General features: G+C 54.8%; 2 protein-coding genes across 2 annotated transcripts in view; one reads left to right on the top strand and one right to left on the bottom strand.

Moving 5' to 3' along the window:
* The window catches only part of LOC131407119 (cadherin-23), a 74,511-nt gene extending 66,764 nt beyond the window's left edge, over positions 1–7,747 (top strand). Inside the window, exons 24-36 of the mRNA XM_058543238.1 lie at positions 142–271; positions 372–623; positions 703–864; positions 2,445–2,701; positions 3,058–3,155; positions 3,584–3,704; positions 3,788–3,867; positions 3,985–4,025; positions 4,199–4,259; positions 4,749–4,878; positions 5,073–5,195; positions 5,635–5,739; positions 6,615–7,747. Coding sequence (XP_058399221.1) covers positions 142–271; positions 372–623; positions 703–864; positions 2,445–2,701; positions 3,058–3,155; positions 3,584–3,704; positions 3,788–3,867; positions 3,985–4,025; positions 4,199–4,259; positions 4,749–4,878; positions 5,073–5,195; positions 5,635–5,739; positions 6,615–6,941 — 1,887 coding nt within the window. The 3' untranslated portion in view covers positions 6,942–7,747. The remainder of the gene's footprint in view (positions 1–141; positions 272–371; positions 624–702; positions 865–2,444; positions 2,702–3,057; positions 3,156–3,583; positions 3,705–3,787; positions 3,868–3,984; positions 4,026–4,198; positions 4,260–4,748; positions 4,879–5,072; positions 5,196–5,634; positions 5,740–6,614) is intronic.
* Positions 7,748–8,006: 259 nt separating this feature from the next.
* The window catches only part of PSAP (prosaposin), a 32,907-nt gene continuing 25,449 nt past the window's right edge, over positions 8,007–15,464 (bottom strand). The window contains exons 8-14 of the mRNA XM_058543239.1: positions 13,762–13,893; positions 12,166–12,261; positions 11,682–11,868; positions 11,437–11,594; positions 11,064–11,144; positions 10,645–10,752; positions 8,007–9,133 (exon numbers count right to left, since the gene is read on the bottom strand). Of these exons, the coding sequence (XP_058399222.1) occupies positions 9,098–9,133; positions 10,645–10,752; positions 11,064–11,144; positions 11,437–11,594; positions 11,682–11,868; positions 12,166–12,261; positions 13,762–13,893 (798 nt within the window). The 3' untranslated portion in view covers positions 8,007–9,097. The remainder of the gene's footprint in view (positions 9,134–10,644; positions 10,753–11,063; positions 11,145–11,436; positions 11,595–11,681; positions 11,869–12,165; positions 12,262–13,761; positions 13,894–15,464) is intronic.

The raw sequence follows: 15,464 nt of genomic DNA, 5'->3' as shown, positions 1-15,464 counted from the left end.
CCTACAGCAGTTCTGCTCACCCCACAAGGCGTGGGCAGTAGACTCCCTCAGCACCTGTAAAAACACTGCCTGGGGCCTCTGGCAGAAGCTGGGAGGGCCTCCCCTTGGCTTCCCATGAAGACATCCTCCTCCCCCTTGCAGAAAGGCAGCCCCCAGTACCAGCTGCTGACAGTGCCCGAGCACTCCCCACGTGGCACGCTCGTGGGCAACGTGTCAGGCGCCGTGGATGCAGATGAGGGCCCCAACGCCATCGTGTACTACTTCATCGCAGGTGAGGCCTGATGGGGCTAATGTCTACCTACCCTGGGGCTGGAGATGACCTAAATGTGCTCCGGCCCTGCCCTCACCCTGTGCTGTGGTGCCACCCTCAGCCGGCAACGAAGAGAAGAACTTCCATCTTCATCCCGACGGGCGTCTGCTGGTGCTGCGGGACCTGGACCGGGAGCAGGAAGCCGTCTTCTCCTTCATTGTCAAGGCCTCAAGCAATCGCAGCTGGACACCTCCCCGTGGGCCCTCCCCAGCCCTCGACCTGGTCACTGACCTCACCCTGCAGGAGGTGCACGTCGTGCTGGAGGACATCAATGACCAGCCGCCACGCTTCACCAAGGCTGAATACACTGCAGGTGCAGGGACTGGAGCCTGGGCACAGGGTGCGGGGTGGCCCCTGCCCTACCACTTACACCTGCCTGCCCATTCCTGCAGGAGTGGCCACTGATGCCAAGGTGGGCTCAGAGCTGATCCAGGTGCTGGCCCTGGACGCAGACATTGGCAACAACAGCCTGGTCTTCTACAGCATCCTGGGCATCCACTACTTCCCGGCCCTTGCCAACGACTCTGAGGATGTAGGCCAGGTCTTCACCATGGGTATGGGCCTAGTCATATATGGGTGGCCTCCAGCCAAGACCTCTCTCACTGCGTGGACTGTAGTCTGGAGGAGATGGGGTCTGTGTGGGCACCACAGAATATGGGTGGCCAGCCAGCCAGCCATGTCAGTCCTTCCATTCATCCACCCATCCATCCATCATTCATCTAGGCAACCAGCCAGCAATCATTTGTTACTCCTTTCGTTCATCCACCTCTCCATCTCTACATCTACCCATGCACTTCCTCCTTTTCTTTCTTCCTTCTTCACATCTCTTCATCCATCATTTATCCATCCATCTCCCCACCCATTCATCCATCCATCTATCCACCCATTCACCTATGCATGCATCTATCCACCCTTCCTCTTTCATTCACCCATCCATCCATCTTCCCATTCTCCTTTCCATTGATCCACCTATCTTTCCATTTGTGCACCTCATCCTCTCCTGTGTCATTGTGTTGGGCACTGGGGAGCCAGAATTCAAAAAGCACACTTGTGGGTACAAGTGTGCATTTGCCTGTGTGAATGGCTGAGCCTCTCTGGGTCAGGTTCTAGAAGGTGTCCCTGTGGGCATCCCATTACCTTACTTCCAGCCCCAACCCCTTCCCTACTCCTCTCTGTCTATAGGAGTCAATCCAGACTCCTTGACCTGGCATTCGAGGTTCACCAAGTCTTCTTCCTAATCCCTCTTTCTGGTTCCAGTCCCCTACTATCCTTAAGGGCCCTGTGCCCAGCCAAGCTGAACTGCTCACCATTCCTTCAGCCTGCTCTACACCATCCTCCCCTGGGCCTTTGATCCCTCTGTTTTCACTTCCTGGAACACCATCCTGACCTTCGCCTCTGCCTTCAGATACGCTCCTTCTCAACCATCCTTCAAAATCTAGTTCATATGCCACCTCCTCCAGTCACACAACCAGACACCATTCCTGTGTCCTCTGAGCTCCCACTCCTCTCATTTTAATAAACTAAAGCACAGAGAGGCTAAGCAGCCTACTAAAGGTCACACAGCTAGAAAGTGGCAGATTTTGAACCCAGGTCTACTGTCTTCTAAGAGAAGACTGTGCTGTACCTCCTCTGGTCATCTCTCTACTATGATTGTGGAATTCTGAAGTACATGTGTGTGAGAGAGAGACAGACAGACACTAAGAGGGCTCAGAAGTGTTCCATAGTACCCCAGCATGGGGCAGCAGAGTCCCAAACTCATCACCCTTGGGCCAGCGCAGCCCACAGTTTGTGTTTTAATATGCAGAGTGTTTAAATTAAAACTTAGGTCAATAGTTAAAAATCAGGAGATTTCACTAGAAATCGCTAGAAAAGGTACAGGTTCTGGCGGCACAGGCTGCACTCTCCGTGACAATAATCAGCCAAGCTGAGGCCTGCGCCGCGGTCCCTTCAGATGGACATTCACGTCACTTGTTCCCACTCCTTTCTCATCTCTGCTTTGCTGGGCTCTGCAGGCGTCTGTGTCCCGAGTCGCTGCAGGCCCATGCTGCCTCCCCTCCATGCGTCCACCTGTCCCGGGGGACTGGGGGGCACTGGGCGGCCCCTGAGCTGCACCCTCCCTGGGCTCTTCCTGCAGGGAGCGTGGATGGCATCCTGCGCACCTTCGACCTCTTCATGGCCTACAGCCCCGGCTACTTTGTGGTGGACATCGTGGCCCGGGACCTGGCAGGCCACAACGACACGGCTGTCATCGGCATCTACATCCTGAGGGATGACCAGCGCGTCAAGATCGTCATTAATGAGATCCCCGACCGCGTGCGTGGATTTGAGGAGGAATTTATCCGCCTGCTTTCCAACATCACTGGTGCCATCGTCAACACAGATGACGTGCAGGTGCCCCATGGAACCCACCTGGGGCTAGGGGCAGTGGAGGGAGAAGGGGGACCAGGCCGCAAGGAGGGACATTGCGAAGAGGTCAAGGGCATGAAAGGGTGTATGTGCTCCCTCAATCATTTCCTAGCTGTGTGACCTTGGTCTCTGGGCCCCAGTTGCCTCATCTGTAAAATGGGGCTAATAATAGTGCCTGGCCCAGTGCTGGGAAGTGATTGGCATTGTGCTTGGTCCTCAGCAAGCATTCAGTAGTGATGGTTTATTGGTAGAGTAGGGCAGGAGGGGCTCCTAGAAGATGCCTGCCCATCCCATCCCACCCTTTGTTCCTGTCACACCCCATGATGCCCCCTCTTGCCTAGTTCCACGTGGACAAGAAGGGTCGAGTGAACTTCGCACAGACAGAGCTGCTTATCCATGTGGTGAACCGTGATACCAACCGCATCCTGGATGTGCACCGGTGGGTGGGGTTCTGTGCTCAGACTGTCAGTCAGCCTCCTGCCCTGAAGATGGGGAGGGGACCCACCAAAGGAGGCACAGACACCACCATCAGGCCTGCTGTGTTGGGCTCTCCCGCAGAGGTGGGCAGGACTGGTAGAGAAAACAGTCTGGAAGTATGAGCAGAGCTCCACCCCTCTGAGCCTTACTCTCCCCATCTATAAAAGGGGAGTATTACACCGACTGTAAGGATCAAACAGGATCCTGTATGAAGGGATGGTGAACCCTATAAGATACAAAGCTACCTAGCTGCATGGCCTTTAATCTTGCAAGGCTTGTGGGGGGTGGACTTTGGGGGTCCAAAGCAGGAGCTGGCCCGACTGGCCTGAGTGTGGCAAGCTCTTGGGGGATGGCTGAGAAGGGGAGCTGAGGCCCCTGCCCCTCACCCAGGGTGATCCAGATGATCGATGAGAACAAGGAACAGCTGCGGAATCTGTTCCGGAACTACAACGTCCTGGACGTGCAGCCCGCCATCTCTGTCCAACTGCCCGACGACATGTCTGCCCTGCAGGTACTCCTGGTGGCACCCGCGCCCACAGCCCCCTCACTGCCCCAGGTGCTCTCACCCGCTCATGTCTGGCCCTGTTTGCCTAGATGGCGATCATTGTCCTGGCCATTCTCCTGTTCCTGGCTGCCATGCTCTTCATTCTCATGAACTGGTACTACAGGACCGTGTGAGTGACCCCCACCCCCTGCCCTGAGATCGGCTGACTGGCCCTGCTCCTACAGACACGGATGTAGGAGAGCCAATGGGCCCTGAGATGCCAGTCCCTCTCTCTGTTCCTCTCCAGACACAAGAGGAAGCTCAAAGCCATCGTGGCAGGCTCAACAGGTGAGCAAGGGCTGTGATGGGTGGGGCAGTGAGAGGGCAGGAGGGGCCCCTGGGGGCTCAGAGTGGCTGCCCAGACCTCACAAGGCTGGTTCAGGTCCTGGGCTGGGCCCAGGCTCCCCCAACCCCAGTAGGGCATACCCCTCCCTTCCACGCCCCAACCCTTCTCCCTGCAGGGAATCGCGGCTTCATTGACATCATGGACATGCCCAACACCAACAAGTATTCTTTTGACGGGTGAGCAGAGTCTCCAAGCCCTGCCTGGTGCACTTTGGGGAGGCCTGCCAAGGACCCAGCTGGGGTGAATTCCCTGCTGCCTCCCAAGCAATGAAGGAGCAGACCGGCTGAAACCCGGGGCATGGGTGCCCCCTGGTGGGCTGGCCACCCCTCTCTACCCTCAGAAACCATGTCATTGAGCTGGGCTCCCCACCCCTGATGGGTCCCCAAGTTCCAGAGGAGCATAGACTTTGGGCACCAGGTACTGGGTGAGGACTCCACACCAAAGCTCATCCAGACTGCCATGTCATGGTTCTAGCGGGATCCTAAGGTGGGAGGACACACCCACAGGTGCCACGGGCAAGGGGCCTGCTTCTCATGGCCCTGAACCCCAGTCCCGTGAAAGGTACTACTGTTGGCCAGGGAAATGGGCAGGGGTTGGGGTGAGGCTGCGAGGGCATCTGTCCACTCAAGCCTCCCTCCTCACCCCACCCCCCTGCCCACCTACAGGGCCAATCCTGTGTGGCTGGATCCTTTCTGCCGAAACCTGGAGCTGGCCGCCCAGGCTGAGCACGAGGACGACCTGCCGGAGAACCTGAGTGAGATCGCTGACCTGTGGAATAGCCCCACCCGCACCCACGTGAGCCTGGGCCAGGGCCAGGGCCAGGGCAGGGGGTGGGCAATCACGAGGGACAGGATGGAGGTAGGGTAAGTCTTCGCCACCCCCAGCCAAGGAGCTGGGCTCTTTGGGAGGTGGTCCACTGCCCTGTGTGTGTACGTGCACATGTGCGCGTGCTGTCTACCTCTGCTCCAGCTAATGTCCCCTCTCTCCAGGGAACTTTTGGGCGTGAACCAGCAGCGGTCAAGCCTGATGATGACCGGTACTTGCGGGCAGCCATCCAGGAGTACGACAACATTGCCAAGCTGGGCCAGATCATTCGGGAGGGGCCCATCAAGGTGAGCCCTCCCTGCAGGCTCCCGCACCGCACCCCGCAGGGGCCTGCACCCAGACTCCTGGCTGAGCTTGGACCCCCTTCAGGGGATCCAAGGATGGGGGAGGATCCTGGGAAACAGTTTTCTCCACCTCTAGGCTCAGCTAAACCTGCCCTCCACTGGGGCAAAAACACCAGGGCAGAAAGGGGCCAGGGCCCCAGGCTAAGGAGCTGCTTCAGCCTGCAGTGGCCTCGAGGCCAGGGCTCCAGCATGAGCTCAAATAGGCTCTGGCTGGCGACTGTCACCAGGCTCTGGTCCCAATCTTCTACCCTAGCATCAGACACCTGTGCATCCTAGACTCCCAGTCACCTTCCATCATCCCCATCCAAGTTATGGGAGTGAGCGAGGAGTGGGGCAGGCAGGGGAGGGCCTTGGTAGGGGGTTAACCCTCTCCCTCCCTCAGGGCTCGCTGCTGAAGGTGGTCCTGGAGGATTACCTGCGGCTCAAAAAGCTCTTTGCACAGCGGATGGTGCAAAAAGCCTCCTCCTGCCACTCCTCCATCTCCGAGGTAGCTGGGCGTGCCAGGGAGCTGTGTGCCGTGCCCCAGCCCTGGGGGTGCTCACGCTCTTCTCTCTCTCTCTCCTGCTGCCCTCGTCCCTCAGTCTCTGGAGCTCAACAGCCAGGGCGGAACACAGCAAGGGGTAGGAGTCCAGAAAGCCAGGCAGCAGGCTCTGCCTTCCAGGCTCTGCAGGGGGCTTTCTCCCGGGTGGGCTGGGCACTGAGGCAGTGTCTCTCAGATTTGAGGAAGCCCAAGAGGATTCCTCTGAGGGGTAATGTCATTTTAAGAAACTGACTGTAGGGTCAAATAGGTCTACATGTTTGTTTACCTGCAGTGACTATGTCAACACTTTAAAAAGTCAGACTTTATGTAAAAACCCAGGTTTCCAGCTGGGCCAACATTCCCAACCAGAAGAGGCTAACAGTGAATAGTTCGACATGGGACAGAAGCCCCATTTGTGAGTCTCCACTACACCCTCTTCACCCCCTCCAGCTTCGCCTGGGGACACTTCCTACCTGGCCACAATTAGAGTTGATCCTGATTGAGGCCAACTTGGCAACAAACCCAGATACGCAGTTACATCACAGGATCTTGATAGATCAAAGCAAATATAGAAAATTAAAAAGATCTCATAGGAAGGCCACACTCCAGAGAACACATCTGTAGCACTGTAAGTATCCACGGTTCCCCTTTGCACCCAGCTTGAGAAACAGTCTAGAGGTGGACAGGCCTGCTGTGGCACGAGCCCAGGGTTCCTTGTACGTGGTAGGGAGGAAACAGGCACATAGCAGGTGTGACCCTGGGGCCATCCACCTATGCACCCCTTGGGCATAGCCTTGAGCATGTTGGGGTCCCTGAGCCATTGGGGGCCTGGCCTCTTGCAGCTGATCCAGACCGACCTGGAGGAGGAGCCAGGGGAGCGCAGCCCAGGCCAGGGCAGCCTGCGCTTCCGCCACAAGCCACTGATGGAGCTCAAAGGGCCCGATGGGATCCACATGGTACAGGGCAGCACGGGCACACTGCTGGCCACTGACCTCAACAGCCTGCCCGAAGATGACCAGAAGGGCCTGGGGCGCTCGCTGGAGACGCTGACGGCGGCCGAGGCCAGCGCTTTCGAGCGCAACGCCCGCACAGAGTCCGCCAAGTCCACGCCCCTGCACAAGCTTCGAGACGTCATCATGGAGAGTCCCCTGGAGATCACGGAGCTATGATGAGAAGGGGAGCCTCACTGGTGGAGCCGCGCCTGTCCCCCACCCCCTTCCAGGGCAAGGGCAGGACCGAGGGGTGTGGGCCCCTCCCCAGGCCAGCCCTGGGTGTCCAACCTTGGGGTGGACTGGCAACAGTGGCCAGCATCAGCTGCTCAGACAGATTCCACTTTGCCAGGCGCTCATTCAGCATCTGATCTCTACCTTCATAAAATTTGTTATTTTTTTAAGAAAACCAAACAAAAATGTTAAATGTCTAAGGACGAGGTAAGGATGGTCACTGGGGGCCCAGGAGTCAGTCTGAGGACCAACTCAGCCCAGGCTGAGCTGAAAGAGGCCAAGCAGACCCTCTTCCCCCGGACCCTCCCCAGTACATCCCCATCCCGTCCCGTCCCCCACACAGGGCAGGAGCCCGGCGCCGGGGAGGGAGGCCCAGGGCTGGCGTCCCCTGCCTAGCCTTGACTCCGACTTCGAGTCCCAGTGCGTTTTTGCTACATCACTGGCGAGACATCCAGGTGGGGACAGTAAGTGATCCCTGCCTCCCCCCACGGACAAGGTCAATGTCAGCGAAGCAACCGAATTCTTTCCATTTCACTGGCTTCCCAGACGTGTGGGCTCATAAAGAGAAATGACTGATGTTCCCCTGGGTTTAGAATGTCGCGTGTTCGTGTGTATTCCTTTTTTAAATTAAGTTATTCCCTCATTAGTTTCCCCTTCGTTTATGTTTAACTAGTACTCACCAAACGTTTCTGGAATGGTCTGAATTTTAAAAAGACAAGGAACCAGCAATACGCTCCGACTCTGGTAAACTACCAGCGTGGCTGGCCTGGGGCATGGGGGGGGGGGGGTGACGGGCAGGGCAGATCTGGAACCAACCTCCAGGTGCTCCCCTGACCCACTGCTGGCCCTGGGTCTCTCAGGGAGGACCAGGTGGGATCTTCTTTACCCACTTCACTTTCTCTGGCCAAGAGGAGCCATAGGAATGCTGGGCACCTACGGGTCCATGGCCTTGGAGCTAATCAGAAATCAAACTCTTTTGGCTGAGGTGTCACAGAAACACTCAGGCCCACATGTGGCTGACAGACTTTATTGTTAAATCACAGAAACTTTAATGCAAAACAAACAAAACAATCCTAAGTCTCAAAGCAACTGCGTCTTGTGGTTCCCTGGCAACCAGAGTGGAACAGAAGATGCACCCAAACCAGAGGAGGCAGAGCAGCAGCCCAGGCCCCCAGACAGCAGGCCCTCTACCCGGATGCCAGGGGCCACATTTATTTGAAGGTCAAAAAGAACATCTATGAAATGGGGTCAGAGGTGAGAGGACTGACTGCCCAGAGCAATGGTGGGCCCGGGCAGCAGGGCAGAGACACAGAGCAGGGCCTCAGCAGCCAGGCAGACATAAGAGCAGGCATGAGGCGGTCACCACTGTCCACACACACACACACACACACACGAAAGCCAGGGCCACAGGACCTCCAGAGAGCTAGCAGATTACATTCAGGCAGACTTCCCCCTCCCACCCAAACCCACAGAACCCCAAACAAAGCATCACCAGGCAAGACACAGGAAAGCTGAATCAAAGGCTGACCCAGGGGCAGCACACCCCAGCCCCACCCAGGTCTCCTGAGCAGCTGCTTCCAAAACCTCTATTAACAGTGAGAACTACGGTGTTTCAAAATCCTAATTGTTCTGTGCCTCTAACCTTTCATATACAACTGCCTTTGTTTCACTTCTTTGTATAGCAGCCAACATGTTGGCCCAGGAAGAGGAGGGCCCTCCTTAGGGTAGGCGGAGGCCTCAGAACAAGGCCCCAGCCGAGAGGATGGACAGCCTCTGTCAAGCAGCTCTGGCTCACACCACCACCCAGAGCCCCCCTCCCCCTCCTCCAGATGACCACCATGCAAGAGCAGGCTAAAGGACCTCCAGTGCGCAGTACGTCATCATACATCCAACAGAGAGAAAAGGGACACCGAAGTAGCTGTGCCAGCAGTGGGCTCGGCACCTCCTGTGCTGACAGCAATGCTACGATAAGGGAGACAAGAAATGGAGTGAGGGAAAGGGGGCCCTAATTTTATAACAGAGTCAACAGAGCTGTGTGTTCATTCCCGCAGACACACAAGCAGGAAAAGATGCTGCGGTTTCTCCAAGATGGAATGTTTCTTCTAGTTCCACACGTGACGTTTGCAATGCTCGACAGCCTGACAGGAGAGAGGAAACTGAGTTTAGTCTTCAGATGGCAAACTCCATTCCTGACCCATTAGTGCATCAGACATCACCCAAGGGCCAGCCCCGTGGCTTAGTGGTTAAGTGTGCGCGCTCCGCTACCGGCGGCCCAGGTTCAGATCCCGGGCGCGCACCAATGCACTGCTTGTCTGGCCGTGCTGAGGCTGTGTCCCACATACAGCAACTAGAAGGATGTGCAACTATGATGTACAACTATCTACTGAGGCTTTGGGGGAAAAACGAGGAGGAGGATTGGCAATAGATGTTAGCTCAGAGCCGGTCTTCCTCAGCAAAAAGAGGAGGATTGGCATGGATGTTAGCTCAGGGCTGATCTTCCTCACAAAAAAAAAAAAAAGACATCACCCAAAACGGGGACCTCTTATCTTGTCCCAGGTCAGCCAGACGGCACCAATAGCTGAAGACCCAGGACAGCATCTCCCTCAAAACCAGGGAGCATGTGGCCATCTGAGTATTGGGGACTCACAAGGAGTCCCGAGCAGCAGAGGCAAGCACTTCAGTGTTTTGCAGATGAGCACCCATGCAGGTGGGCCCAGGACTCTTCACCCAGTTACACACCTGGGCCCCAGCATTCCACTGGTAGGCTGCACAGAGGCCCCCAAGGCAGAACACCTCACCCAGAGGTACACACCAGCTTGGGCTTGAGAAACAGACCCATGAGGACATTTACCCAGGACAGCAGCAGAAACCTATTCCACCACTGACCACGCTGTGGGGTGGGGGTGATGGTGCAGATGGGATGGGGCCTGGCTGGAGGAGGAAGCTGAACATGGCGGGGTGGCCCTCGCCAGCCCTCCCTGCGGTGATCCAAGATGATGCAACCTCCCCGACACGGCACAGTGAGGCCCCACTGGTCACAAGGAACCCCCACGAGGAAGAAAAAGTTACGCAAAGGAATGTTAAGTAACAGAAGCTGGTCTAAACATCCCCACCCAGGAAAGCAGTGTGGGTCACCCAACTGGTAGCTGCCCAGCTATGCGAGTGCCACAGTGCCCTGGGGCTGCTGAGCAGGTGCCAACTCACAGGGCCATTCAAGAAGAGCTCTGCTTGGCCTTGGGTGAAGATTCAGGCCAGGCTCCAGCTAGGGCTCAAGTGACCTGGGGGGCATGAGAACTCGTGCAACAATCAGGGCAATGAATCCAACAGGCCTTGTGCAATCCCTGGGGTGACCTTGTGCAAATGTGACCCTGTCACAAGGGAACTGAAGGCAAAACCAAGAAAGCAGAAGCAAAAAATGCTAAAGAATATCCAACCTCCCCCTTCACTCCTCAAAGACAACAATGCAGTTAGCCCTGCCTGTGCTGGACAGCCACGAGTAAGCCTAATTGCCTCTCGGGACCTCAGTTTTCTCCCTGACATGCAGACAACGGTGGAGAGCCAATCCCTGAGGCTCCTAGTAAAGCAGGATTCTCAGGTGAGCTGCCCAGCTGGCAAGGCAGGCCTGAGGAGCAGATGCTCAGCTACTCACGTTGCACTGGGTTGCTGACTCCATGTTCTGGCACCAGTAGCTTGGGCCCCAGACACACTTCTCAGTTCCCAAAAGAGGCTTATGGGCTGCGGGGCAGGCTCCAATTTTCTATATGGTGAAAAAACGGCAAACGAAGAGGGAAGAATTAGATCCATCAAACTAATCCTTTTCAAAACTAAGATTAGCAGCTGCTAGAAGTAGCTAAAATCAGAGCTCTTAAGTGTACTTTCAAAAAAATCAGAGTTGCTAAGTAAAGTGGTAGAGCCTAAAAACCAGGTTCTCTATCTTCTTGGCTCTCCCACACCCACCACCAGAGACTCTGCCCCATGGGTCAAAAACCTCAGAGGATCCCTCCAGGGTCCACATAGCACCTCCCAGGTTACAGTGCCCAAGAGCCCACACTGCCCAGCGGAACTTACCAAGCACACGAAGGAAGGCTCCATCACCTCCACCAGGATTTCTAGCAGCACGGGCTCATACTGAGTCACGAACTGATCACACTGTGGAGTAAACAGGGGTATGGGTCCAGGTCTAGGTGTGCCCAAGCAGAGTTGGGGCATAAGGAGGGGCGCTGGACATGCTCTTCTATAAGAATCCCTGATACCGCTAGCCTGGTGGGCTGAGGGCCTCCTTTCCCAGGTGCCCCACCACCCACCCTGGATTCCATGCCTGGAGGCAGAAATGGCCGGTTTTCCCTCAAAACGCCAGTCAGGGGTACAATCAATTAGCTACCCAGCTTAGCATTCCCTGAGCAGGTTCTGATATTCTGGCCAAAAGCAGCGCAGGGCATACCTCCTTCTGGTAAGGGTCAGGCAGAAAGCTGCAGCCTTTCTCAAGAGCAGCCAGGATCTCCTCCTTTGTGCTGTTTTTCTCCAGGGTGCGGTCCAAATAGCTAACCAGCCTCTTGCACACCTCACAGAAGCCACCGTCCTTCAGCTGAGTCACGTGTGCTACATGAGTGAGCACAGGCTCAGTGCTGGCAGGGGCCCCCCCCAAACCTGAGAGGGGCCAGCCAACCTCACCCCCACCGGGCTCACCAGTCAGTGCAGGCAGCTCCTGGGAGGAGCAGAGATGGAGCATGCTGCACACCAGTTCAGGGCTCGCCTCCTGCAGGAGGATTGACAGGATGGAGCTGCCGTAAGTGTCCACCACCTCCTGGCACTCCTCTGATAAAGACGCGGGCAATTTTGAGCACACTTTATGCAAAGCATGAAGTATTTCTTCCTGAAACACAAGACAAGAGGATCATGTGAGAAGATGGGAAGGTAGGAGAGATTCTAAAAATACTAATACGCCCAGGAAACCAGCCAACAGCAAGGCGCTGTTTTCTCCACTAAAAGACTGGAGGTACGGAGCAGGGGAAAGTGGCCGCCTCCAGCCCCAGCCCAGAGGGACCCACTGGTGGGAAGTGGCTGTACGGAGTCCCACCTCCTCTATGGGTTGTCCCACTAGGCTATTCCGGCTCAACAGAGAGGAGAGCTCCTCTCTGCCAGGACGGCAGCCTTCTGGAAATCCACATACCTCGGTCCTGTTGTTGTCGATCAGCTTGACCACCTCCTTCACCACTAACTCACACACCTCGCAGTAAACATCAGCCTTTGCCTGGACCACGTCCTTCTGTTGACAGGGGAGAAGGACACTTAACGCTGAGAACCTTGCCTCACCCCCTGGTCCCGCTCCTCTACAGCAGAGGGGACACAGAGGCTAGGGAGAGGTGAGCTGCACACAAAGGGCCACTTCCTACTGAACTCAAAATGACGTGTGGTTTCCTCCTCGTGCCCAAGTTCCCGTCCCTGCTCTTCTTACGCGGTGGAGACCATCCCCTTCCCCAATCCTCTACCAGCGCCTCCGGCCACCCCCCGTCAAAACCCAGGAACGCATACTTCAGGAGACAGAAGCAGTGACAGCACCCCCCACCCCAAAGAGCTGTCAATATGACGACGTGTTTGGTTACCATCACTTCATCTTCCAGCCTTCATATTGGGGAGGGGGAAGGGGAGCAGGAACAGAGTGAGGATTCCCTATCTACATTTGGAACACAGTTTTAGACACATTTCAGGTCTGCTCTTGAGTTTCAAGTCTCAGCACCTGAGACTGCTATTCTAGGGCCTACCTTTAATAAAGCAATACTGTTGAATAGAAGCTTCTGTGACAATGGACACATTCTCTATCTCTGTTGTCCAATATAGCAGCCACTAGCCACGTGTGTCTACTGAGCACGTGAAATGTGGCTAATGCAACCAAGGAACTGAATTTCTCAATTTTTGTTTAATTTTATGTAAATTTAAGTAGCCATATGTAGCTAGAGTACAAGCTATAACTCTCCTTCATTTCCTCTGGCCATTAATTCAATCAGCAAGGGGGGCCAGGGCCTGTGAGCAGCTCGACTAGGGGGAAAGGGGGGCAGCAATGTTTCCCCAAGTCCAGCAGACACCTTAAGCCCTCCTGTGGTCCACAACCTGCATGTGCCAAGAGAAGACAGGAAGAGGAGAGGAGACAGCTGAAGGTCAGGTGACAAGGAAAGTTCTGGAGCAACAAGTGTGTGTGTGTGCCAAGAGATAAGATGTCACACGGCCCGGGCACTGGTAGAGGAAGGGGATGGTCTCCACCCGGAACACCAGGACAATGTTGTTCACCACTGTAGGTGAACTGTTGTAGGCCTCAATCTCTAAAACACTTCCTGACCCATAAGACGTGCTGAATACCAACTGATTATGGAATGAAGGAGGATTTCTACTAAGTGCAGGGTGCTAGAGAAACAAGACACCTGTGCACACACAGGCAGCACGCCCCGAGAAGCTTCTGCACGAGCCCTGGGGGTGTGCTGGGAATATCAAGTTTGTTCTATGGCTACCGTGTGGGGAAGGAGGCATGCTAAAATTGTGAACTTGATCCCATGAGCACTAGGGTTTACAACCAAGGGAATCAGTGTGTTTGGGGGTGGGGGAAGCTGGGGGTGCTGCATTAGCAGAGAGGACACCGTAAACTAATGGTCTCAAATACCTTTAGGAACCAGGCAGGGAATCAAAAAAGCATGTGCCTCGTAGGATGTGACACAACATGGAGTGGTGGGGCATCACACAGCCCTGGTCAGTACAAAACAATAACACTAGGTACCTTAATGGGCTCCACCAGTTCCAGGGCAGGGATGACATTCTCTGAGACCACGTTGCCAGGGATCAGAGTCTGCATGGGCATCTCCTTCACTTCGTCACAGAACCCAACCAGACCACAAATCTCCTTGGGTTGCTGAAGAGAGCACAGAAAAAGCAGTCACACGCAGGCCTGCACCCACCACCCCTCGGGACCGTTCTCTATACACAAAGGTTGGGGTGCGGGAGGAGCACCCTGGTCCCAGTGTCCAGGCTGACTGCCCCCCAGACAGGCAAAGAGTCCATATTAAATCTAAAGGGGCTCATGCAAATACAGGTGTACCCATTTCACGTTGGGGAAGAGGCCACGCAAAGCTCTGAAGGGAGATCAGACAGAACCGCTGTCTCTGCTCCAACGAGGGACCACCCCAGGGAAGCAAAACTCCCAGCACCTTTAACAGGCAATCAGATCACTTCCAAGGACACCTGGTCTGCTCGAGAACCTGTTTTCCAGTTGAGCTAGTTCCCTCTCAGTAGGAAGTAAGCTATATGTTCTTTCTGGAAGAGGAACTACTATGCCTATAAACTCCCAGAAAGCCAAACGTGTTAGAAATAAAACCACACCGGATCTTTCAGTGGCAGGACCACTTAAAAGGATGCATTAAGGGGAAATGTTGGCTTTTTTAAAAACCACATTCTGTGTTTACAATTGCACAAACATAGGACACACAAAAACCTAACCCCCCCAACTGATGAATCATTTCACGTCTCAAGGTCTGCAGGTGGATCCCCTTTCCTATCCAGACACCAAACCACAGAGAACTAGACAGTCTGGACAACACCTTGACCACTTCACTAAGATGATGGCCAAGAGCAAGAAAAGTACACATACTTTGTACACTTTGTAAACCAAATGCAACCAGCAACTGGCTCTGGCCTAATAACACTTCCCACCCACCACCAAGCCATAAAGCAGCAGGAACAGGATTGCTAAAAATGAGACCTGTTAAGGGAAGAGGGCTAGACCATGGCTATGGTCCATCTTGTTTAATCTTGAGAAGGCTCTAGAATTAAATAAGGTTGGGGGAGTCTGAAAAGCGTATCCTAGGTATCCTGTCTTTGGCACGCTTTAAGAATAGGGGGGAAAAAATCAGAATGGGGCCAAAGATACAGCAAGCTGTTTAGGAAAAAAACCAATTCAGAAGGTGTGTGACTATTCTGTCTCAGATCAGCTTTGTTCTACTAACTCCTTGAGATGACCTAGGTGAAAATTCAGATATTTCAGCTAACGTCCTCTCCCATTAGACTTCAAAATACCTTTGAAAATCTTTAATCTTAGAGATAGATGCCAGTGCTCAGAGGGGGCAATGCTCAGGGTGGCCCCAAAAGGGCACTGGCTCAGTAAGTATGGTGTGGGGCTTAGTCCCCATATTATGCCACCAAACAGCCTGGCTCTCGAGCCATCTGATCTGCAACCCCCAGGACCCCATCACCCAGAGGGGCAGAAGCCACCATCAAGAGATTGTTTCCAACTCTCTGGATCCAACAGACAGGGGAAGAGTCTGCTTGCTATTTGCAAATGACTTGCTCATGCAGCAGAAGCATTTCTGGGGTTATGAAACACAGGACTAAAGACATGCAAGTGTTCTCTCGAGTCATGACAGAAACAAGGTGTCCCACCGGAAGTCAGGTCTACAATGAAGGAAACCGAGGCATCTCCAGGGCCAC

This window comes from Diceros bicornis, chromosome 6 (assembly GCF_020826845.1).
Source record: "Diceros bicornis minor isolate mBicDic1 chromosome 6, mDicBic1.mat.cur, whole genome shotgun sequence".
In the NCBI taxonomy this organism is placed as follows: domain Eukaryota; kingdom Metazoa; phylum Chordata; class Mammalia; order Perissodactyla; family Rhinocerotidae; genus Diceros; species Diceros bicornis.
The sequence above is the reverse complement of the archived record's forward strand: the minus strand, read 5'-3'. Positions and strand labels throughout refer to the sequence as shown.